General features: G+C 40.9%; 1 protein-coding gene across 2 annotated transcripts; it reads left to right on the forward strand.

The window, feature by feature from the left end:
• The first annotated feature begins 670 nt into the window (after positions 1–670).
• On the forward strand, positions 671–18,301 carry LOC124291286 (1,2-dihydroxy-3-keto-5-methylthiopentene dioxygenase-like). Of its 2 annotated transcripts, none has more exons than XM_046728259.1 (4): positions 671–881; positions 9,782–9,901; positions 13,052–13,231; positions 16,622–18,301. In XM_046728259.1, the coding sequence occupies exons 1-4, from the start codon at positions 759–761 to the stop codon at positions 16,736–16,738; spliced, it is 540 nt and encodes a 179-aa protein (XP_046584215.1). In that variant the 5' UTR covers positions 671–758; the 3' UTR covers positions 16,739–18,301. The 2 variants fall into 2 exon arrangements, with proteins under 2 accessions (XP_046584215.1, XP_046584216.1); XM_046728260.1 differs by lacking the exon at positions 671–881 and adding an exon at positions 2,294–2,489.
• The last annotated feature ends 6,506 nt before the right edge of the window (positions 18,302–24,807 follow it).

A 24,807-nucleotide genomic window follows, 5' to 3' on the forward strand; every position in this document is an offset into this window, starting at 1 on the left:
ACTAACCACAAATCTTTCATATGTAATAGTTAAAAGAGTAACAAAAAACAAAGTTTAGTGGTTCTTTAACAAACAAGAGGAAAGTCCGGTCACGTGATATGCAAATTAGCCTGTGGCAGTGGTGTTATGCTAAGTCATCACTGCGGCAGAGTGTGAATGTATTGTACTGTGAAGCATTTCGAGTCGGGGGTCATCTAAAAAAAACAAATTTAATTGTTAATCTTCGCAAAGACACGAGGGCCTGTGCCACTGGGCGGTAGTCATTAATGATTTGAGGTTTTGAATTTTTGGGAACGGGGATTATATGTGCGGTTTTCCAAATTGTTGGTATATGATGGGCGTCGATAGACATCTGAAACACCACTCTACATATTTTCCGCACAACTGTGTGCCTTCTATGCCAAGAAAATAGAAGGATATAATTAAATCGACATTTTCGTTCGGCTGTTTACATGGCATACAGTATGCAGTCGTCCAGATGGCTTTAACTGACACCAATAGTCACACACGACCTTGACAAACATAGGATTCGTGATCAAAACATGTCATTCCCGTGTCAGCTCCAGTACGATAAACAATAGCGAAATAGACCGAGTTTAGCCGAGCGCGGTTTTAAGCAGGCATTCGTGATGTTAAGCAGGCTACGGAAAGGGGCGAGTGAGGACGAAATAAATTTCCACGTGTCACGTGATTACATCAAAACACAACAGATCCATAGTGTGCAACGCGTTTGATCGTCTCGGCTGACAGCAATCAAGATGGTGAGAGCATGGTTTATGGACAGTTCTGACGCTGATCAACGTCTACCCCACATGCTGGAACCTCCGCAGTTTGTCGACTTAGATACGCTGAGAGGTGTGTCCGGTGTGGAATACTTCCAGGTAAGGCCATGCTGACCTGAGAATGAACCCGCTATCGTCGAATATCCAGCGTGTCGTATTTTTATAAACTGGATAATCGAGGATGCCTTTAACAGGTTCTTCCCATTACCCTCGTCTTATTCCCAATGTTCGAGTCCCCAAGCTGCTGGTTTGTGGCATTTTCAAACAATACTTAAATTGCTTTTAGGAGATACTTTGTTTTTTGCAGAGGAAAGGGTTTTAAATCTTTAAAACGATCAATATTCCCAAACGATTTGAAAAGTACATGCAATTATCCATATGTAACAAGGCATTGGTTTAATTCTGATAATTAAAACTAGGATGCCATGCTTAAGCTATATACGTAAAAACAGAGACCATATGTCTCTGGTTAAAATTTGGGTATCAAATGTTTTGAAAATTACAGAAAAGTCAACATTATCTAATCTATATACGTGGTGTAGTACTTCTAGAAGTGTCCTTTTACCCCGAGATGATAAATCTAATATACATTTATTGAATTTACAAGAAGATAAAAATGGGATGTCTAGATATCTATATTAATCAACTTTTAAAACACGTTCACCTTTATAAAACCATTTCTTATTCTCGCTAAGGGTCCACCTTTTATAAAAACAACAACTTGAGTTTTCTCTAGATAACTGTCAACATTAGTATTCTAGTCAAAGTATTTCTATACAAATGTGAGAACATCTCGTCAGTGTATAGGACAGGTTCATTATATCAGTGGGTAAGACTAGGTTGTAATCACAGCCACGCCAGATTGACTTGTCGGACAATTGGTCTGTGCCAAGAGATCAGGAGGTAAACCAAGGGCACTGAGAACAATGGGGAGTCTGACGACAGTGGTGTTATGCTAAGTCATCACTGCGGCAGAGTGTGAATGTATTGTACTGTGAAGCATTTCGAGTCGGGGGTCATCTAAAAAAAACAAATTTAATTGTTAATCTTCGCAAAGACACGAGGGCCTGTGCCACTGGGCGGTAGTCATTAATGATTTGAGGTTTTGAATTTTTGGGAACGGGGATTATATGTGCGGTTTTCCAAATTGTTGGTATATGATGGGCGTCGATAGACATCTGAAACACCACTCTACATATTTTCCGCACAACTGTGTGCCTTCTATGCCAAGAAAATAGAAGGATATAATTAAATCGACATTTTCGTTCGGCTGTTTACATGGCATACAGTATGCAGTCGTCCAGATGGCTTTAACTGACACCAATAGTCACACACGACCTTGACAAACATAGGATTCGTGATCAAAACATGTCATTCCCGTGTCAGCTCCAGTACGATAAACAATAGCGAAATAGACCGAGTTTAGCCGAGCGCGGTTTTAAGCAGGCATTCGTGATGTTAAGCAGGCTACGGAAAGGGGCGAGTGAGGACGAAATAAATTTCCACGTGTCACGTGATTACATCAAAACGCAACAGATCCATAGTGTGCAACGCGTTTGATCGTCTCGGCTGACAGCAATCAAGATGGTGAGAGCATGGTTTATGGACAGTTCTGACGCTGATCAACGTCTGCCCCACATGCTGGAACCTCCGCAGTTTGTCGACTTAGATACGCTGAGAGGTGTGTCTGGTGTGGAATACTTCCAGGTAAGGCCATGCTGACCTGAGAATGAACCCGCTATCGTCGAATATCCAGCGTGTCGTATTTTTATAAACTGGATAATCGAGGATGCCTTTAACAGGGTCTTCCCATTACCCTCGTCTTATTCCCTATGTTAGAGTCCCCAAGCTGCTGGTTTGTGGCATTTTCAAACAATACTTAAATTGCTTTTAGGAGATACTTTGTTTTTTGCAGAGGAAAGGGTTTTAAATCTTTTAAAACGATCAATATTCCCCAAACGATTTGAAAAGTACATGCAATTATCCATATGTAACAAGGCATTGGTTTAATTCTGATAATTAAAACTAGGATGCCATGCTTAAGCTATATACGTAAAAACAGAGACCATATGTCTCTGCTAAAAAATATATTGTCAAGTCACTGTAACACCACTTTAGACGATACGTTGATATATCTAGTACACTAAATGTCCCAATTTCACCTGACAATATTTGATCTGTGAGTAACAGTAGAACATTGTCTAACTACAAGAAGTGGTTGAGATGAGATGGCCAATTGTTTAAGACTCATGCAGTGTTTGCAAAAATTCATGAGTTTACACTTAATTCATTAGGATGTTTTGAGTCCATTAAATTCTGTGACATTGTCTTAAAGGACTGTATATATCAAATTTTGTATCATAAAATATTCTATCCATGTCTCACCACCCTCTTCCTCCACCCCATGACTATGCCAATCTACAGATTTATTCGCAACTTCGGTTTTCCTGTGTCATATCTCCATACAGTTATGATGTAGGTAACCAGAACGTTTTCACTATAAAAGCCTTGTTTCAGGAGTGACCACCTCCAACTCCATCTCACACCACTAACTTAGTGAGGGATAATTTCAGCTTATAAATTTAAATGTAATGGGTTCCTGAACACTCAATGTATTTGATAGACCTCAAATCTAATATAGACCACCCCCGTGGTGTAGTGGTTAGAGGTAACCAGAACGTTTTCACTATAAAAGCCTTGTTTTAGGAGTGACAACTCCATCTCACACCACTAACTTTCACTATAAAAAATGCCTTGTTTCTAGGAGTGACCACCACTCCTTGTTTCTCCATCTCCATCACACCACTAACTTAGTGAGGGATAATTTCAGCTTATAAATTTAAATGTAATGGGTTCCTGAACACTCAATGTATTTGATAGACCTCAAATCTAATATAGACCACCCCCGTGGTGTAGTGGTTAGAGGTAACCAGAACGTTTTCACTATAAAAGCCTTGTTTCAGGAGTGACCACCTCCAACTCCATCTCACACCACTAACTTAGTGAGGGATAATTTCAGCTTATGAATTTAAATGTAATGGGTTCCTGAACACTCAATGTATTTGATAGAACTCAAATCTAATATAGACCACCCCCGTGGTGTAGTGGTTAGAGGTAACCAGAACGTTTTATAAAAGCACTATAAACAGCCTTGTTTTCAGGAGTGACCTGACCTCCAACTCCATCTCACACCACTAACTTCTCAGTGAGGGATAATTTCAGCTTATAAATTTAAATGTAATGGGTTCCTGAACACTCAATGTATTTGATAGAACTCAAATCTAATATAGACCACCCCCGTGGTGTAGTGGTTAGAGGTAACCAGAACGTTTTCACTATAAAAGCCTTGTTTCAGGAGTGACCACCTCCAACTCCATCTCACACCACTAACTTAGTGAGGGATAATTTCAGCTTATAAATTTAAATGTAATGGGTTCCTGAACACTCAATGTATTTGATAGCCCTCAAATCTAATATAGACCTCCTCCGTGGTGTAGTGGTTAGAGCGTCCGCCCGGAGAGCGGAGGGTCGCGGGTTCGATCCCCGACCGCGTCATACCAAAAGACGTTAAAATATGGCACTTGTTGGTCCCTGCCTGGCTCTTGACATTAATGGGTACAACAAGGACTGGTCGGCTTGGAGTCAGTATAATCTGTCCGAGTGGGGTATTCATGCTTCACTGCAGCATGGTATCTCAGTGGGCTAGCACTATAAAACCAGCTTCAGTCTGGGCTTGTACAAGCAGCCACACCTACACATACACATGCATGCACGTTGTCATATGAGCGAAATATTCTCCAGCTTGACGTTAAACCCAATTTCACCTCACCTCACCTCAAATCTAATACTGAGTTAATGAAAAGATATCTCTAAGAGTGCATTAATAGTGGAAGAAGTTCACATGCTACAAGGCATTCCAGTTAAATTGTATTTGAGACAGGAAAGCTGATTCTAGTACTGATATAACGGCTCCTGTTTCAATCATGGAGATACTGTCATATGATTGGACATTTTGACCTACCCAAATATTGAGCTTTGTCTAACCTGCCGGTTCATTTTGGCTTAGGTCTCGCTATTACATTTATTTTCACCCAATATACTGGTAGACAAAAAAATCTAGCTAGAGACTGTTGATAATGTATGGCTTGGAGGCATCAAATACATGTACTAGGGGTGAGTCAGCAGTTTTGTACTTGACATGTTGGGGAAGGGGGTGGGGTGTCACTTTCTTTGTACATAGATTTTAGGGGGGTCATTCACATTTTACATGCTTCTCCATAAAAATCATCATCACCCCCCAGCCATAAATTATGAATAGTCTCTGATATGTCTTGTTTTAAACTCATGTTTAGGTATACTAATAATATGCTTGTAATCATAATGCAGTCTTATTGCTTATTCATTTAGTTATATACTAAATCATATGATGCCATGTGTTATTATACAACTGTTTCCTAAAGATACTGGGCAGTGGGGTAGCCTAGTGGTTTAAGCGTTTGCTCATCACGCCGAAGACCCGGGTTCGATTCCCCACATGGGTACAATGTGTGAAGCCCATTTCTGGTGTCCCCGCCTCGATATAGCTGGAATATTGTTAAAAGCGGCGTAAAACTGAACTCACTCACTCACTCACTCACTCATAAAGATACTCATGCCTTCTACCACATGGGTACAATGTGTGAAGCCCATTTCTGGTGTCCCCAGCTGTGATATTGTTGGATTATATTGCTAAAAGCGGCGTAAAGCTAAACTCACTTGCTCACTCATGCCTTCTATATATGTGCCATACCGTGGAAACGTGATTCAACATAACATTACAGAGACAAGAGAAACATATGTTGTGAACAGTACTTACAAATTAAGTGCATAATGGGTGGGGGAGGAGGCGGAGAAATGACACAGCAAAATACGGGTCGCCAGATTATTTCACAGGTATATGTTCAGGGTGGGGCAGGAATATAAAGAATGGCAGGGTTTTGCCAATTTAAATTAAAACATTTCAACACTTTTGTAGGGTTTGGTTATCATTTTATAGATAGCAACCGCATTAGGATATCATGTTGGGCTGACTTAGTGAATATGACAGTCATAACGTCCATATCCAACCCATCGCCTATAGTAGTTTGTTTGGTTGTTGAGTAGTATACACAATGGGGCTACGGGACCAGGTCCCTCCCAAGGGCTCAATTTACAAATTGAGCCCTTGAGGAGTCCCTAATCCCGTAGCCCCATTGTGTATACTACTACTGAGGTGCATGCAAAATTTGATGAAAATCGGTTGAATAGTTTCTGAAATATTGACTTTTAAGTGAGCATGGGGTCGGTCTGGAAAAGGCAAAATGTCCAACTTTTTGTCGTAATTAAGTCTTAATTAATCTAATGAAGTCATCGAGAGTGTTCCCAATGCCGTTTTGCTACAGCGTAACCATCTGCCGAGATGCATGCAAAATTTCACGAAAATCAGTCAAATACATATACAAACGCAGTCGCTTCACATGGCCTACCGTATTACAAGTCGATCCCGGACGCAAGTTCATGGGAGCCGTGTCACAGTTGCTGGCCAAGCACAAAGTCCAAGTGAGACGAGGTATAGAGGGAGCTCACCGTAGCCAAGCCATCGTTGAGAGATTCAATCGCACCCTAGCCGAACGCCTGTTCTCGCACCAATACTTGCAGGATTTAATGGATCCCGGAAACAGAAACATGGGATGGGTCTTACACTTACCGCGAGTTGTGGATGCCATCAACAACGAAGTCACCAGACTCGTGGGCAAGAGACCCGTCGAAGCCATGAAATCTGTCGAATCGTCGTCGGCAGCAGCAGCATGTCGCGATAAAACAGAGTAAATATTACCGGACCGGGTCAGCGTTAGGTACTTGTACCAGCTGGGAGAATACGAGGGAGACAGCAGAAAACGTGCCACCGATCCGATATGGTCCATGAAATCGTACAACGTAGACCTTGTCGACATCAAAGACGGAGAACCGAACTTGTACTACTTGAATGACGAGAGCATTCGTCAGAGAGGAGTTGATGATTGTACCTCACGACACAGTCCCTTACACATCACCCACCGTGTGATGATAGTTTCTTGTCATGATTTTTTTTATCAGTCTTGCATGCCTAGTTTTCTACTTAATGTAGCCAGCCAGCCAGCCAGCCACCCGCACACCAAGCTGAGAGAGACACACGCACTGCGACTCGTCAACCCACATCGCTCGGAGGAGCAACCACCCCTGAGGCGATCCGAGCCTTTTTCCCGACCGATCCCATGCTCACTTGAAAGTCAATATTTCAGAAACTATTCGACTGATTTTCATCAAATTTTGCATGCACCTCAGTAGTAGTATACACAATGGGGCTATGGGATTAGGGACTTCCCAAGGGCAATTTTTAATTTGAGCCCTTGGGGGGGACCTGGTCCCGTAGCCCCAATTGTTGTCAATGCTGCACTCAGCAAATTTCTAGCTATATTAGGGCTGTGTGCAATTAATTGAATCTCAGTAGTTTTAGTTTAAACATATTTTATTGACAATATGAAAAGGATTGGGGACAGGTTCTTTCAACTTATAAAACCCCTCTCCAAAGATATTTACAATAACTAATTACATCACAAGCAATTATTAGAAACAGAGACAGAGAAAGATTGACAATTCGGGAAATGTTATAATACAAAAGGTGTATAGGGAGAAGACTACTGGAATCGTTTAGATTTGCATATATATTGATGTACATGTTTTAATATAATTTCATTTTTATGATTTGTCAGATCTGCAATGCCGTTTAAAATAACGATAATGTAATCACAGAATTACTACCACATACATCTTGAATATCTTTAAGCATGATCTTTCTATGTTCATTGTGTAAAGAACATTCTAAGAAATGGTGATGAGCATTTGTGCATGGGTTTCCACATCCGCAGGATGGATCAGTGATTAACGCTACTCTGTACAGATCGTAACTTAATCTGCTAGCTTCATTACGTGGTTGAGTATGTAATAGGTTAACTTTTCTAATACTGTAAGAAAAGTACAGTGGAGCTGAGTTATATGATGTTAAAAATATAATTGTTTTTATTATGCTCGATTTAAACTTTGATAGTGAAGTACAATTGTAGTACAAGTCTCAGTAAGCCAATCTAGTGATTGATATGGGGATTGATCAGCACAGTTGGGATACATTGACATTTGTCAACCAAGTACATCAAATTGACCACTTACAACAAGCATGGGTTGCTGAAGTAGGGGTGGAAGTAACTTTAAAATTGCTAGTGTACTCCGGTACAGTGGCACATGTAAAATCACTTGCCCTGATCATGTTTCCTCTATACTGGCCGTTTTCTTGTTGATTTTTTAAAATAAACAACATAATTAACAGTGGAAAGTCAACTGGACACCGGTACATTGTGATATACAAATTTGTTTGCCCGACAGAAAAAAACACTGGACTCGGACGTCGGGGAATGGGTTATTTCCACCCGTGAAGACCTGTTGTAACCCTGATATTCATTATGAGGTAACCCTAATAAGAAACGACCAGTCCCTTGAAAGGAGATGAGTAAAGGCTGCTAAAGTTTGTTTTTTTTGGTTTTTTTTCTATTTTTAAATTTTTTTTTTTGTAATTTAAATATTATTTCTGAAATAAGGCTGCTAAAGTTGAGAAAGGAAGGCGGTTGAGTGTCTCAATACAAACATGCTTTGGGGTTTGTTCCATTGTCCAATAGACTAAGAAGTGCCCATGGGCGAGCCCTTTGACAGTTTGCTGAATGTTGTTTTTTAGCGGACCTGTTTCATGTCCACTGAAGCGGATGACCCAGCTACCATGTACACGTACTTAAAACACTGTAACACACTGTTGGGACTATTGACATCTAAAACTGTGTTAGTGGTAAGATAGAAGAAAAAATAATGAATAGATAATTTTAGAATATGACTGAGATATTCTGTTATCATGGTTATAGAAAAAGCAATTGCTCCCCATGAAGGACATTATCATGCTTCACTGAAGATCTGTGTCGAGCCCTGTATTTTCAACATGTGTGAGAGGTAGTACCGTGACCTGAGACCTGGTTTATTATATCCTTCAACCAAGGTTTATATCCTTTGACGTATGTTAGTTACTCTCACCAATGCTTGTTACCAGGGATTGTCTTGTCTCATTCAGATCAAAAGTGTGGGTTGGTGATCAGGTGCATGTCAAGGGAGATTTATCAGTGACCTTTGGTCATCCTAACTTCCTCCATACTGAGAACTGTTCTGGACAGCAACACCACTCTTCACTCATGGACAGATAGCTTAAAAACACATTCAGAGCTAGAGAACTTTTGGGCCATTGAGCATTGTAAGGTTGTGTAATCGCATGTGTTCATCTCAAATGGGTATCCTAATTTTCCTTTGAGTAACTAAATAAATTGTACCCACCTCACTCAAACTCAATTGGGTATTTTGCCAATTTCCATTAATTGTAAAAACATAATAAAGTTTAAATGTTGGTTTTCGTGTTTGTTATTTATATTTGATCAGTAATATGAGAAACGATAAGAAAGACTGCAAGTTGCAAAGTTCATGGGCTGAAATAGAGCCTCTCAATATACCTTAGTTATTTTATCTGTGCACGGTGTAAACAATATTTTCTTCCTCGGATCCCCACAATTTATAGTTAAAATTTCCAATATTATGTGCAGGCCTTAACCATGGTAACTACAAACATTCATCTGTTTCATTACAAACATCCTCATCAGGGATTGGAAGGGAAGTGAATCTTCTTTGAGATGATTTGAGTGAAGGGACTTAAACGTTTAACATTAAAGTTATAACAAAGATCATTGATGTTGAGCCTCATTATGTTTGCTGTATATGCTATATTTATTCAACAAAATATACAAAGGTAACCAATAAGTTGTTTTCTTATTGTTTATTTCAACAGCTCCCATGTTCAGAAACAGAGTAAACAAGAATTCATGGGCATAGTCTCACATTGCTTGTCGTGTTTTCAGATTGATGCAGACGATCATGAGAAGAACAAAGAGCTGCAAAAGATGCGTGACGACAGAGGATATTCGTATTACGATATGATTGAAATCACCAAGGAGAAGCTGCCGAATTATGAACAGAAGGTAGACATCTCCAACAGTTCTAACCTAGACTCCCCAGGGGTTCCCTGTTGCCTCATCGAGCTAGGTGTGGGATCCGGGAGACGGATTTGGTCCTTGGGTCCAACATTGCCAATGGCTTGTACTGTAGTCATTTGAGCAAGATCACAAATACAAATTTCAATTGAAAGAGAAATATCATATATGCTTACCAGACCAAGATATTTTGTCCATATCAGAAAATATATGTACCGGGTAGTCAGTATCATGTCTACTGACAGTGTGATAAATTCAAAACTTATAAAACTTATCCTATCTCACGTCTTGTACTCTCTCTCTTATGATCCACAGTTGAGTGGAAAATTGACTGTAAACAAAGTTTTGGGTCTCTCTTGAACCCTCGCCCCAACACATCCCTTCTGCTCCCGATCCTGGATAGCCTGGCGACCTCTGAGAAGCGTTCAACCCGTCCTCTGATTGATCATGTGATCCGTTTGTGTAGTTATTCTCTTTCTTGTCGCACTAGGGTGCTGACATGCTGTAGTTTGTAAACTGTGGCAAATAAACTGACTTAAATAACCTTTAACATTATTATTATTTTTATTATAGGATATTTATATAGCGCTGAAATAACCTTTAACATCATGGGGAAAGAAGATTCAACGTCAAGGAAAAGCAGGTTTGCGTGGACTGCAAGAATTAAGACCTTCATCTTGAACCTACACGCATCCTGCATAGACTGCATTGGTCTTTAGTGTTTGAAGGATAAAGAAAGAAAGAATTTGAGACGACTATTTCATCCTGCGGATGCTTCCAGTAGTTTGCCGAACCCACCACTCGCCAAACCCACCACTCGCTGAAGCCTCATGATTTGTCGAACCAGCTAGATTCAGCTATCCCTCCAGATGGGACCAAACATCAGATTTCGACTCGTTCGGTGATCTCATCTATTTCAGCAAACCTCCCGTATGCGAACCAACCACCTTTGATTGTTACGGCTCGGACTTCGGCTGCACCATCGCCCAGATCTTATGACCTACCTGCCAATTCCAGACCCACGTTTTATGAACATGTTAGAGTTAGACTCAGCTACTGGATTTCATCACGACTTGTGGTCGTTCCAGCCAGGATCGGCGATCCCTCTTACTGTGACGATCCCTCATGAATCTTTGAAAGTCAAAGATCATCGAATCAATGCATCATCCCTTTAGCACTGACGCAGAAGATTACACTGCAACAGTGGCGGAGTTGCGGGGCTAACTCAGCCCAAGCCCTCACGACCAGAGGTCAACTAAAACTATGTTTGATCCAGAGGATTCTACGACCATTGAGATGATCTTTCTACCTTCGTTGCTCCATCAACACCTTCAATGGTGGCTCGGCGAATCAAATGTCTGAGGAGGAGTTTACCTGATGCCATTCATCCCCACTCATTGCCTGTTCGTAGATGCATCACTTCAAAGATCAACATTCGACGAACAGTCACTTCACATAAACGAACAGGACTTCAAGGCAGACATCCTAGCCATAACACATTGGGCAAAGGATCTTTTATCGACCAATCTTCTCTTACGATCAGACAACCCAGTGGTGATCAATCATCTGGGTTCAACAAGTTCGTCGCACCTCCAAGGTTGGGCGATCCAGTTCTTCCAACTGACTGACTCCCTGGCAATCCCAGCAAGAGCCAGTCACATACCGGGAGTGAAGAACATCATCACCAACTCAATGTCTCCAGCAGATTGGCACGCATATGAAGACTGGTCATTTTCTCTGTGTTGCGCAATCCTATTTGCGCTACAGTTTGCCTGTGCTTGTATAAACTAAATAAAGATGTATGGAACCCCAATATTCATTTTCGTTCTACTACCCTTGGGCTGAGATCTACCTCACCTGACTTCACGCCAGGGCATTGCAGTACAGTCGCTGTTGAGCAACTTCATCATAGACTAGGGGTGTGTGGTGGGGTAGCCTAATGGTTAAAGCGTTGGCTCGTCACGACAAAGACCCGGGTTCGAATCCCCACATGGGCACAATGTGTGAAGCCCATTTCTGGTGTCCCCCACTGTGATGTTGCTGGAATATTGCTAAAAGCGCAGTAAAACCAAACTCAGTCAGTCAGTCATAGACTAGGAGGACAGTCTTGTACTACAATGCAGAGGTGATGGACACTCACTGACCTCTACTCTTCAAGCAATGAATACCGAATTCCAGTGGATTTCAATGTGTTCAAATCTTAAGATGCTGGACACATCCTTGATGTAGTTTAAGCAAAGGAGCGAAGATCATTTGATGTTGTTTGGAACTGAGCATTAAAACAGTTTTAGTGTGACGGAGCCATTTTCCCTTTTTGTGTCTGTGGGGATGGTGTTTAAAGCAGTGGTTGTCCAGATTACAGTCACAAGACTTTAATTTACTGGGGCTTTCTGGAAATCGGAGTGAGGTGGGGAAACCTGATTAGCTCAGCATTTGTCTGGTGGCAAATGTGGCAAATATACAGCGGAAAACCACATCTACTCGAGAGCGCCCACTCCCTGGGAGTTTTTGTGCTGAGTAAGCCAAGTGGTTTTTAAAAGCAACCTATCACAAGTAATGGAGTTATGCAGTCAATCAGGGGATTTCACTTATGACAGGCATCCTTGTTTATCATCATCACATCACCAGAGTTGTCATCCACTTGAAGACAGGATAATCTGTGGCCAACTGTCCTACCTTGGGATAAGTGAGATAGGATAAGTTTAAAAATTCAAATTTTTTACTATAAATTGTATATTAAATAAACTTATCCTATCACACATGATAGATTCCCGCCCAACCAAGCCTGCTGCACAGATTATGACTATTGCTCCAAGGCAAGAATGACTATGCAAAGGGATCACATGATCAATCAGAAGACGATCTGCATGTTTCTCAGAGGCTGCCAGGCTGTCCAGGAACGGAGCTGTCGGAGTGAAGGGTTGAAGAGAGGCCCAAAACTTTGTTTACAGTTCTTTTCCACTTAACTGTCGATCATAAGAGAGAGAGTATGACATGAGATGAGATAAGTATTTTAAATATATAATTTATAGTTAAAATTTTCAATTTTAACGTTTCTGTGTTCATATTTTCACTAAATGTACAGAACCAGTATGCTGTTTGTCACATCAGATTACCTTTTTGTTCTTTTTGAAATAGATAAAGGCATTCTTTGAGGAACATCTTCACTCAGATGAAGAAATTCGCTTCATCCTTGATGGCAGTGGTTACTTCGATGTTCGTGACAAGAACGACAAGTGGATAAGAATCGAGTGTGTGAAGGGAGACCTCATCATCTTGCCAGCTGGGATCTACCACAGATTCACCTTGGACACCAAGGTAACACCTGGTGTCAGTCTTAGCTAATGTTAACATGTTTGTGAACAGTGCAGACGCTACTCAGCATCTTTTAATGCCATGCATACATTAAAATAAATTAAAAGAATACTAATTTTTACGCCTAAGAGATAATGATCCATTAGATCGGATATTGGTTAAGATGGGAGTGGACTGGCCAGGTCACACATTTGTCTGTCTGTTTTTCCTTTTCATATAATCAGAGTAATACCACAAGCAATTGTCTACCTGCAGTAGGTGTTTAACTTTTTCAAGTTCTGCGGTAAACAGATTTTGCTGTGTCATGGTGGAACAGCATTATATATCTGACCCAGTTATTCAACAGAATGAAAAACGTTTGTTGTGCAGAACCATGCGACAACACTTGTTACCTCATCTAGAGAGATAAAGTTACAAGTCCGGACGTAAATAGGTTTTGCTGTGTCAAGACAGCAGAGCATAATATATTTGACACAACAGTAAAATAGTCCGGAGGTAAATAGGTTTTGCTGTGTCATGACAGTAGAGCATAATATATTTGACACAACAGTAAAAAAGTCTGGAGGTAAATAGGTCTTGCTGTGTCATGACAGTAGAGCATAATATATTTGACACAACAGTAAAATAGTCAGGAGGTAAATAGGTCTTGCTGTGTCATGACAGTAGAGCATAATATATTTGACACAACAGTAAAAAAGTCTGGAGGTAAATAGGTCTTGCTGTGTCATGACAGTAGAGCATAATATATTTGACACAACAGTAAAATAGTCTGGAGGTAAATAGGTCTTGCTGTGTCATGACAGTAGAGCATAATATATTTGACACAACAGTAAAATAGTCCGGAGGTAAATAGGTCTTGCTGTGTCATGACAGTAGAGCATAATATATTTGACACAACAGTAAAATAGTCCAGAGGTATATAGGTTTTGCTGTGTCAAGACAGTAGAGCATAATATATTTGACACAACAGTAAAAAAGTCCGGAGGTAAATAGGTCTTGCTGTGTCATGACAGTAGAGCATAATATATTTGACACAACAGTAAAATAGTCCGGAGGTAAATAGGTCTTGCTGTGTCATGACAGTATGGCATAATATATTTGACACAACAGTAAAAAAGTCCGGAGGTAAATAGGTCTTGCTGTGTCATGACAGTAGAGCATAATATATTTGACACAACAGTAAAATAGTCCGGAGGTAAATAGGTCTTGCTGTGTCATGACAGTAGAGCATAATATATTTGACACAACAGTAAAATAGTCCGGAGGTAAATAGGTCTTGCTGTGTCATGACAGTAGAGCATAATATATTTGACACAACAGTAAAAAAGTCGGGAGGTAAATAGGTCTTGCTGTGTCATGACAGTAGAGCATAATATATTTGACACAACAGTAAAATAGTCCGGAGGTAAATAGGTCTTGCTGTGTCATGACAGTAGAGCATAATATATTTGACACAACAATAAAATAGTCCGGAGGTATATAGGTCTTGCTGTGTCATGACAGTATGGCATAATATATTTGACACAACAGTTCAAAAAGGTCATAATCTCCAAACACAAATATCAGTGTACATGAGAAGCAGCATAAATACTGTTACAAGACCTACATCAATATATACTGTTACAAGACCTACATCAATATATACTGTTACAAGACCTACATCAATATATACTGTTACAAGACCTACATCAATATATACTGTTACAAGACCTACATCAATATATACTGTTACAAGACCTACATCAATATATACTGTTACAAGACCTACATCAATATATACTGTTACAAGACCTACATCAATATATACTGTTACAAGACCTACATCATCTGTGTCTTGTTATGAATCTATAGTAAACATTGCTCTCTCAGACTTTGCTGGCAGTTGACACCGATTATGAGATTAGAAATAGTATCATTTTGTGTGCTGAAAGTTAAGTCTACGTTTCAAGTACAGAAAATACTTCACCTTGCTCTTAGATACAAATAACCTCATAGCTTTACTTTCTGAGTAACATGCTTTTGATATGACATGCATCCTCATGTGTATTCTGAGATGAATTACATATAATTTTATAAAAAATCATTATTGATCCCAAAAGTTATATAGTTTGATGCTGCATAGGTTGTTTTGGTGACAAAGTATTCGATAGTTGTTTTTCAAATAAATCTTGTATATTATTATGTACATGAAGGGCGATAGATTGTCATTGATCCATGCAATAACAGCTGGAAAGAATGAACTATGTTGGAGAGCAGTGAGAATCGTGTATCAACGTTGGTCTGTTCCTAAACCTATTCACCAAGCATTTAGAAATGCTTGCCTCCGTCTACTGAACCATGGGTTCATTTCCCATGTTCGCCCCTGTTGTTTCTAGATTTAACAGCAACATACCAAAACTTCTGGGTTTCAAAAAAGTCCTGAATGTACAGATTTATTTCCCAAATGAACAAATTCTAGACACAAATACTGTTCAAAGTGGCATTAAACCAAATTCACTCATTATTTATCTATTAGGGATAGCACGATACATCAACGTTTTTTCTAAGATGATACAATTATCGATACATTCAAAACTATTGATGTTTAGTTTTGAAAGTATCGGTTTAACTATATTTATGTATCATTTACATTTTGCAGTTGTATCATGCTTTTTGATGTTACGAGTTATAAATTATTATTTTTCATGCACAAAGATGAGAAATTAGAACTTTTTAATCTCTGAGAATAAAAAATGTTGATCTTTTCATGGACAATTGTAAAATATGAAATATTAATATTCAAAATGTAACTTTATTTACGCATAATAATGCCACAAAAATAGGTATCGTGATACGTATCGAATTGTGACATGGGTATCGTGATACATATCGATTCATGAAACTTATGTATCGTGGTATCCCTATTGTCAATGTATTAAACATTTAGATACTTATATTCCACCCAGTGACTGATGTTTTACAAAGCCCTTTATTCATCTGGGAATTGAATATGTATTTCTTCAATTTACAAATTTTGGAACTTATGTGATAAAATTCATTAGGCTAGACCAATTCTATTTCTTGTTTTACGGATCCGCCGGTCATATATTTTCAAGAATAAGAAAAGAGAAAAAATTAATCTTCCTCGCTACAAAAATAGAATCCTATTGTTTTTATTGGCCAAAAATTGAAAGTTACAAAAAAGAAAATTTTTGGATTGTTTTTTTTTGCCCCATATACACTTCATAAATTGCCAAAAGTAAAACACTTTTAGTAGTTAGAAGGAACATTACTTTGACTGGTGATTTTAATTTTAATTTTTTTTCCCTCCTGCCTTAGGTTTTCTGAGGACAAAAATCTGTAAAACAAGAAATAAAATTGGTCTGGCCTTACTTGGTAATTTAATCTTTCCAGAACTACATCAAGGCGTTGAGACTGTTTGTTGGTGAGCCGGTGTGGACTCCCATCAACAGACCAGCAGATGAGCATCCTGCAAGACTCAACTATGTGAACACCGTGATGGCTCAGTGAACTGGATCTGGACATCTATAGACACTGCTCATTTTGTAACCAAGAATCATATATATCCACGCCTTTCTAGATTTCTATGCACAGAGGTTTGCTGGAAGAATCGGTAATGGACTGACATTATGGCAAAATATTCTCCAATGAATAAAAAGGTTTTAGTCATAATCTCACACTGAATGTACACAGCATTTGAGCTGTGATAGCTGTCATTCATTGGCTATTTGGGTATCTCTCAACCAATCATTTTCTTGTTCATAGTTCCACTGATTATCAGGCACTAAAAACAATGGTATTGGTTTTTGGTGATGTGTGATAAATCTGGTAATATGTTGGTTGAATTTGTCATAATAGTCTTTTTAGAATTCCTCGTGCAGGCAGCTACTTGGTTGTGTTTGTTGTAGTAATCAGGTTTTATATAGTCATAGTGTTGTCCTTTTGACAGCAATGTACATGGATGATCATTTTATTGAATATTACTACTAATCATCCAGAATATGATGGTCAACAAGTGTCTAAGTGCAGAATTCTCTCCCTATAGATGTGTTTATTAATCAACACACAATTATGTTTTAGCCAGTATGTGTTAACCCAGTGTGCCTTTTAAGAAAATTATGTCAAATTCAATGTTTACATTCCTGCAATATAAATGCCTTAATATAAACAATTAACTCATGGTGGCTGAGTGGGTTAGATCTCTGACATTGTTTGGTGATGTTTAGGCGCCTGACTCTAACAGTGTGGGTTTGAATCCCGGATGGGACGCAACCTAATGAAAGTTCTAGCCTCTGTACTTTACTGGGAAAGTGTAATTCCAAAGTATAACGTTACGTTGACCACATTCGAAATGGCATTGTGTATTTATTATATATATATTGTTCTTTACAGCAAGCAGCTGGGAGCTTCACTATTGTCTAGCTTTCCGTCAGCATGTTATGGATTTTAGTAGCTGGTAGCAGTATGAAGACATGAATGCCCAAAAGATTCGAGCAGGAAAGATGCTTTCATTTATTGGAAATACATAACGAGGGCAATATTTTTAGTACAAGAAACTAATTTGAATATTAACTTAAGATCTGGAGATCAGTTCAAATGTTTTGATGTCAGTTATCTTCTGTAAGGATTTGGATGGGAGGGTGGGCAGGTGTGGAAGTTTTCCATCTCATAATCTAAAGTGATCTGGGTTGTAACAGTTTCAGCCTTCAGATTACATCTCTATCTGTCATGCTCTGAATATAAACTGTATCACTACAGCAGTTCAAAACCTAGAAAGGTTGCGCCAGTTCTAAAACCCATTTCAGTGTACTGGTGTTCTATTTTTGTATTGGTACAATGTTGTGAAAGGTTTTTCAAAATGGAATCACAGAAACCAACATTTTGTGGTATTGGCTTATACAGAACTTTTTTAACTGATCATGCTAAATGACCTTGAACATTTGAATTGTCCGATTCTGTTCATGAAATATGAACTTACAAAGCAATGTAGTCATTACATTTCTAAGACCTTTCATAACTTGTCAATATCATGGCCAGGATGCTTTTGAAATAAAAGGGTAGTTTCTTTGAAAACGTTTTTTTGATTGATGAAAATGGAGGACATTATTCTGAATGTAATATTCCCCACTTTGTGTCTTGACCATTACTCAGAAACCCCCATTTGTAATTTGCCCACAAAGAACGGGGATAGAATTGGTCTTCAGCAACCCATACGTGTCATAAAAGGCAATTAATGGGATCGGGTTGTCAGGCTCACTGACTTAGTTGACATGTGTCATCGTATCCCATTTGTGTAGATCGATGCTCATGTTGATGTTAATTACTGAATTGTCTGGTCCAGACTCGATAATTTACAGACAGCCACCATATACTGTGTATGATATAGCTGGAACATTGATGAGTGCAGCGTTAAGTCAAGTGATGACATAAGTTGTTTTTTCTCCCGGATCCATCCTTCCTCATCTTTCATGTTCCTGTAGAGCTGCTGCTGCTTACGATCCTCTTCCACCCGAGATCGTCTCTGCTCAACAAGTGTTTTCAGTTCCTTATAAGCCGATTCCAACATAAGCATTCGTTTTTCGACCACATCAGGGTCACAGAATTCCCACAAGTCCTCTTCAGTAAAACGAGAGGCTGAACAGTTCACAGTTTCCACCTCCTCTGCCACTACATGGATGTCTGCTTCCAATAGGCATTGCTGCTGCACGAGATCCTCCACCTCCATCAGGTGCCAACCATCACCCTCAGATGTAAGCCAGGCTGTGGTCCCTTCCACCCAGTCCAGGTGGCACAGCATCTCCTGGAAGATCTTGTGTAGGGTCAGTGTCAACTCCAAATTCATGCGACGAGTGTGAAGAAGCTCTAGCAGGTAATTCCATAGTCTAAGCTCTTCATCAGTGTCAATGTCATAGTAGTCCACTAGTTCCATTTCTGATATTGCAGCAGTCACTGCCTGTAAACGCTCCTCATCGGCATAGACATCGGTTATGCATGGTTCATGGTCAAATCTAGCAACAAGTCGCTCCAGTTCCTTTATTCTGATCAACTCCTCCCTCACTGCATGCACCGATGGTAACTCGGAAGCGGACCTCCTGGCAGTTCTCTCATTCACCATCTCGCTAATGTTGCCCATCTCATAGCGCTGCACACTAGTATCTCCCGCACCACTCTTCGGGCGGACATCAAGTGGTGTTGCTTTATCTCGATCTGGAGTGGTTGTCACTCCCCAGTGACCATCCTCCACTCGAATGGGTGTTATAGGCTCCAGCTTCAACTCTTGGTGTCCCCAACATGGCATATTATCTCTCATAAACATGTCCTCTCTCACCTCCATGGAAGCACTATGTGAGGCCGTGTCATATGGCCCACCCCTAAGGTGTCCTCCCGGTGTCCTGACCGGCATCCCAAAGTTGTCCATTCGGCCTAACACCCTATCCAGCCTGTCTTCGGATTTTTTGTCCATCTCCGCCACTGTCCACAATATTTTTGAGGCATTATCCTCATCTCGAGCGGCACTCCTCTTGTGCACTTCTTTCATAGTCTGTAGCATTCCTTGTGCACTCCTCTGGTTTGCTCCCTCTAGGTCCCGTATCATTTTCTGCGCACTCTCCTCATTTCTAGCAGCACTCTTTTGGCTTATTCCCACCAGGGTGCGCATCATTTTTTGCGCACTCTCCTCGTCTCTAGCAGCACTCTTTTTGCTTATTTCCACCAAGGTGTGCATCATCTGGCTCATCAAATGCATGAGCTCATCCATTGGCACTCTCGTGTCCCGTTCGGGACCGTCAGTCCCCGCTTGGCCTTCCTCTGGGGTGTCACTCTCGCCTCCGGAGTCGCCACCCTGAGTCGAACCCTCGACATTGAGCGCACTGGCCACCTCGTGGCTTTCCCCATGATCATTTGGCGGTGGGGCCACTCCCTTCAATGACCCATTGAATGTAAATGAGAGTAATGACATAGCGTCCTCGTCCATACGGAACTCCTCCATATTCTCCACCTCTTCCCTGGTGATGTTATATCCCTGGCTCCTAATTGACATGAGCCTATCCACCTGGTCTCTGGAGAGCCCAATATGTTTTAACTCTGTGGGGTTCACAAAGTTCACGTGTACCACTTTGGCAGCCATGATGAAAAGTCAACGCACAGAACGGTCCCCTCACCGTGAAGTGTCTCCGATATGTGTCGCTATTCTCCCTCTAGTAGAGATCGGGGATAGCAGAGTCCAAATCCCTCCCGAGTAGCGGTCAGAATGCTAGGCAAATGCCACTATCCCACCGAGTAGCGGTTGAGATTAGGAATCAATGTCACTATCCCACCGAGTAGCGGTTGAGCTTATGGATCAATGTCACTATCCCACCGAGTAGCGGTTGAGATTAGGGTATCAGTGTCACTATCCCACCGAGTAGCGGTTGAGATTAGGTATCAATGTCACTATCCCACCGAGCGGTTGAGATTAGCGGTTGAGATTAGCGTTGAGATTAGGTATCAGTGTCACTATCCCACCGAGTAGCGGTTGGGCTTATGGGTAAATGTCACTATCCCACCGAGTAGCGGTTGAGATTAGGTATCAATGTCACTATCCCACCGAGTAGCGGTTGGGCTTATGGGTAAGTGTCACTATCCCACCGAGTAGCGGTTGAGATTAGGTATCAATGTCACTATCCCACCGTACTAGTACTGGTGGAGGGGGTGTTGAGCCATTTATCCCCAATCACAGTGATACCCCTTTCCTAGCAACAACAGATGCGTTATATAATATATATGTTCAGTTCCATACATGCATGCCTACTCACAAAGTTCACTGACATCTATCCTACTTGGAAGTTATAAGTTCCACATCACTTACCGTGACTTTTCTCCCAAGAAAAATTCCATGAATAGTCCTCCATAGAAATACACAATCCATGAATCATCTCACACACGAATATATCCATGAATAAACACAGTCTGCGGCAAAGTACTCCCTGAACTTGTTGCGCGAAGGACGGTGTTTTGCCGCAGACTGTGTTTATTCATGGATATATGTCCCAGATGATTCATGGATTGTCATGGAGGACTATTCATGGAATTTTTCTTGGGAGAAAAGTCACGGTAAGAATTTCCCCTTCAAAGTAGGATAGATGTCAGTGAACCCTCAGGCGGCACTTTACCGGGCGCAACATTTCAGACTAATTAGCGCTGCTGGGGTTCCCTAACCCTTACCCTAACCCTAAGGATCGTAAAGGGTGCCCCCAGGATCGAAAGACCCTAAATAAGTTCTATCTACGCTATGCGATCTCGCCCGCACTGCAACCCCACCACAGTGCCGAGCTGAGAGCTGGGTGAGCAGTAAGTCCCCCCTCCCCCGTGCCCAAGTGCTCCCCACGCGGGTAACCTAAACTACCCTAAAAAGCTCCACTAAGCTACTTTTAGAACGGTAACTATTCCTCCCCTCTCCGATATAGGTACGGAGATACTAGAAAACCCTTATAACTATACTATAACCCACTGAAATTCTGTTACACCCACTTTGGGTGGAAGACCATGTGGTCTCCCAAGCGCGGGAAAACAGAACAGTGGCGAGCGATGCCCCGAGCGAGAAAATGGGATTCCTCGCTCGGAATCTTTGTTCACAGCGCCACTGTAGTGATCACCGTCTCCACTACGATACTAGATCACCGTGGAGTAAGCCGTGCAAGTATTAGCGCCCAAATCTACGGTTTTAGGGTAGACCCTTGAAACAGGCAATTCATACTTACAAAATGGCTTCCACGAACTCGCTGTGGCGATCGGCTGTCTCCGGCACTTTCCGTCGGGTCCCCCAACTTCCGGCTGACAGCTCCGATCACCACAAAGGCTTAAATTTAAGCGTTCTTCAGACTCAGGGCATCTTCGATAATCTCCAGGGTATATATTATACGATCACTCCCCACTATACCCTGGATGCATCCACAGCTTGGCACGATAATTATATTACCTCCCTTTGCTGGCTCCGCATTCTGGCAGTAGCCAATTAGCTAAGCCGCGGTTACATCCGAGCTTGCCAGTGTCAACAAAGATAGCGGTCGTAGTTGCCAAGGTTTGTTTGCAGTGCCACTCAGATTTTTGGGGAAATCATACAGACAAATTGACAGATCTGAAACTTTAAAAATATATGTGAAAGATCTCCTCCTACCTCTTTCAGAGTACCTCTGCATCAATTGTGCAGATGGAATGAAGTATCCTTGGTCACGGTTGATGGTAGGCTTGTGGCGTTTGATGTGAATGGCTTCTGTGAGCTTGCGTTTAGTGAAGTCCGTTTGGTTGTTGGCGAGAATGGTGATGTCGGACCACTCTATTTGATGATTGGGGTTGGCTTTGATGTGGTCAGAGATAGCTGATTTGGTGTCGGAATTAGCAACAGATTCCAGCCCCCATCAAGATATCCATTCCCTACATTGGTAAACCATCACACCAAATCAGCCGACTCCTGAAACAACAGGCAGGAATAGACACTACCTTCTCAGCGTCCTCCAGCCTCAACAACCTCCTCCATGCCAACGGAAGAAAACAACCCACCGTCAACAACAACAACCCGAAATGTGTTATTTACAAAATAGACTGTGATTGTGGACAATGCTACATAGGTGAAACATCCCGACCCATCAACACCTCGAGTCAAAGAACATCGCACCTCTGTTGCTAATTCCGACACCGGCAATCCACTAATAGGTTAGATAATTTAAGAAGCGAAAGTGAGTTGTGATTGGTTCGCTCAACTTCCCAGCGTAGCCAGCAAAGGGAGGTAATAAAATCATCTGGCCAAGCCATGGATGCATCCAGGGTATAGTGGTGAGTGATCGTAACGTATACCCCGGAGATTATTGAGGATGGGCTCAGGGGTGAATACAAGAACTTAACACCAAAATTATCTCCATCACCCTCAAATAAAAAAGGCAATGTTCTCCTTAAAAGGTTTGGTCACTACGGAATAAACTGACTTTAAAAATAGCATGGCCATTGTGAAAAGGGACAGGTTTTTACCATACGGTATTGTAAACAAAGTATGATTATGTCTACATATTGGCTTCAATACAACTTATACCTCATTGATATAAGTTAGATATGATCTCTAAATATATTGAGCACCTAATATACTTGAAAAATATACTGGTTTACAAATTATTTAAATTTCAACACATCTGAGAAACTTGGTAACCATGGGGACTGGCCAGATTTAGACAACATACCGCTGCATTTCACAAACAGAAGTGAAGTTAATCATGTACATTTTCAATATTCATTTTCACTATCCCTTCATCCTTCTGCAAAGTATAATTATGAAAATTTGAAAACAAGTTAATCACTGTCTGTATCCTTGGTGTAGCTCTGTATGATCTCTCGGTTCGCACATCCGTCACGTTGACACATGTCAGTACACACAAGTCCAGCTTTCTTGCATGAACATTTGGCAGATCACATGCCCTTTTTGTGCATCCACAATGGACACTGTGCAGCACTGACTGAGGAGCTATAGACATAGTTGTCCACTTGATGTTAACTTCTGAATCATACAATGTCCAGCCATGTCCAACCGGAGAGGGTCTTGGCGCCTGCAGCATGCGTGAGCGGTAGATGTAAGCCTGGTAGTTAGCACGTTGCATGTGTAACCACAAACTGTCGCTGTTTGGTGGTATCTCCAGTGCAACCAAATCTGAAACAGTTGTACCTCACATCATTAACACTGACACATCCTGTCCACCCATACAGTTTGCAGACAAACTTCGTCAGGTATTGCTGCAGTTCTCGAGATAATGACAGATCTTTGCCTAATTCTGTGAAGGCATGTTCAAATGTCACATCTTTCATCATCAACTTCAGAGGTTTTACTTTTCCCTTTACTTTGAAAGCACTAACACTGTCACATCCTGCGAAAGGGTGAATGCCAATGAGTGCTTTTGAAGTTGTATTTCCTGGTGTCTTGCTGATTTCCCGAACATCTATTGATCTTGTGTTGTTTCCAAGTGAAAGAAATAATATCAATCAGCATCTCAAGATGGTGGAAGCCCATGTAGCAAGCACAACATTTGTGTCTACTGTCCGAATAATGATATCGGTTTCTGGAGGACTGGACTGAGAGACATGGCAAGCATGCAAGAAGATCCTGGTATCTGCTTCTTCCTGGTTTGACTGATCATGAAGGTCTGCAATATCTTCAAAATGAAAGTGTGTCCTCAGTTCGGTACAGCTTATAGCATCTGGCTCCATAAGTGGCATACATCTCTATGTCAGAAAACATTTGAGCCTGGTAACCTTTCCATTCATCCACAACAAACTTGAGCAATCCCTCTTTGTTGCTGCCACAAGCAAGACATTTCTTCATTTGTATTGGCATCTTTTGTTCAGATCTGTTTATGTATATTCAAGTTTCACCATGTGCTGATCGATCGTGTCTCTCATACCCTTTTGTTGAAATATCAGGATATCTGTTTCGATCAGAGTCAACCCTTTTAGCACACTTCTTTGCCAGAGAAACTATCTGTTGTAGTAAGGCACCTAATATACTAGAACAGATAGAAACTATCTGTTGTAGTAAGGCACCTAATATACTAGAATAGAAA

The sequence above is a fragment of the Haliotis rubra genome, unplaced genomic scaffold, assembly GCF_003918875.1.
Source record: "Haliotis rubra isolate DU_JTF1 unplaced genomic scaffold, ASM391887v1 Scf49, whole genome shotgun sequence".
Classification (NCBI taxonomy): domain Eukaryota; kingdom Metazoa; phylum Mollusca; class Gastropoda; order Lepetellida; family Haliotidae; genus Haliotis; species Haliotis rubra.

Bases quoted from the DNA above. Each gene is read 5' to 3' on its own strand.
- LOC124291286 (XM_046728259.1), top strand. From the start codon at position 759: ATGGTGAGAGCATGGTTTATGGACAGTTCTGACGCTGATCAACGTCTA. The intron at 882-9,781 runs GTAAGGCCATGC...TCGTGTTTTCAG, and splicing joins CCGGTGTGGAATACTTCCAG to ATTGATGCAGACGATCATGA. The intron at 9,902-13,051 runs GTAGACATCTCC...TTTTTGAAATAG, and splicing joins TGCCGAATTATGAACAGAAG to ATAAAGGCATTCTTTGAGGA.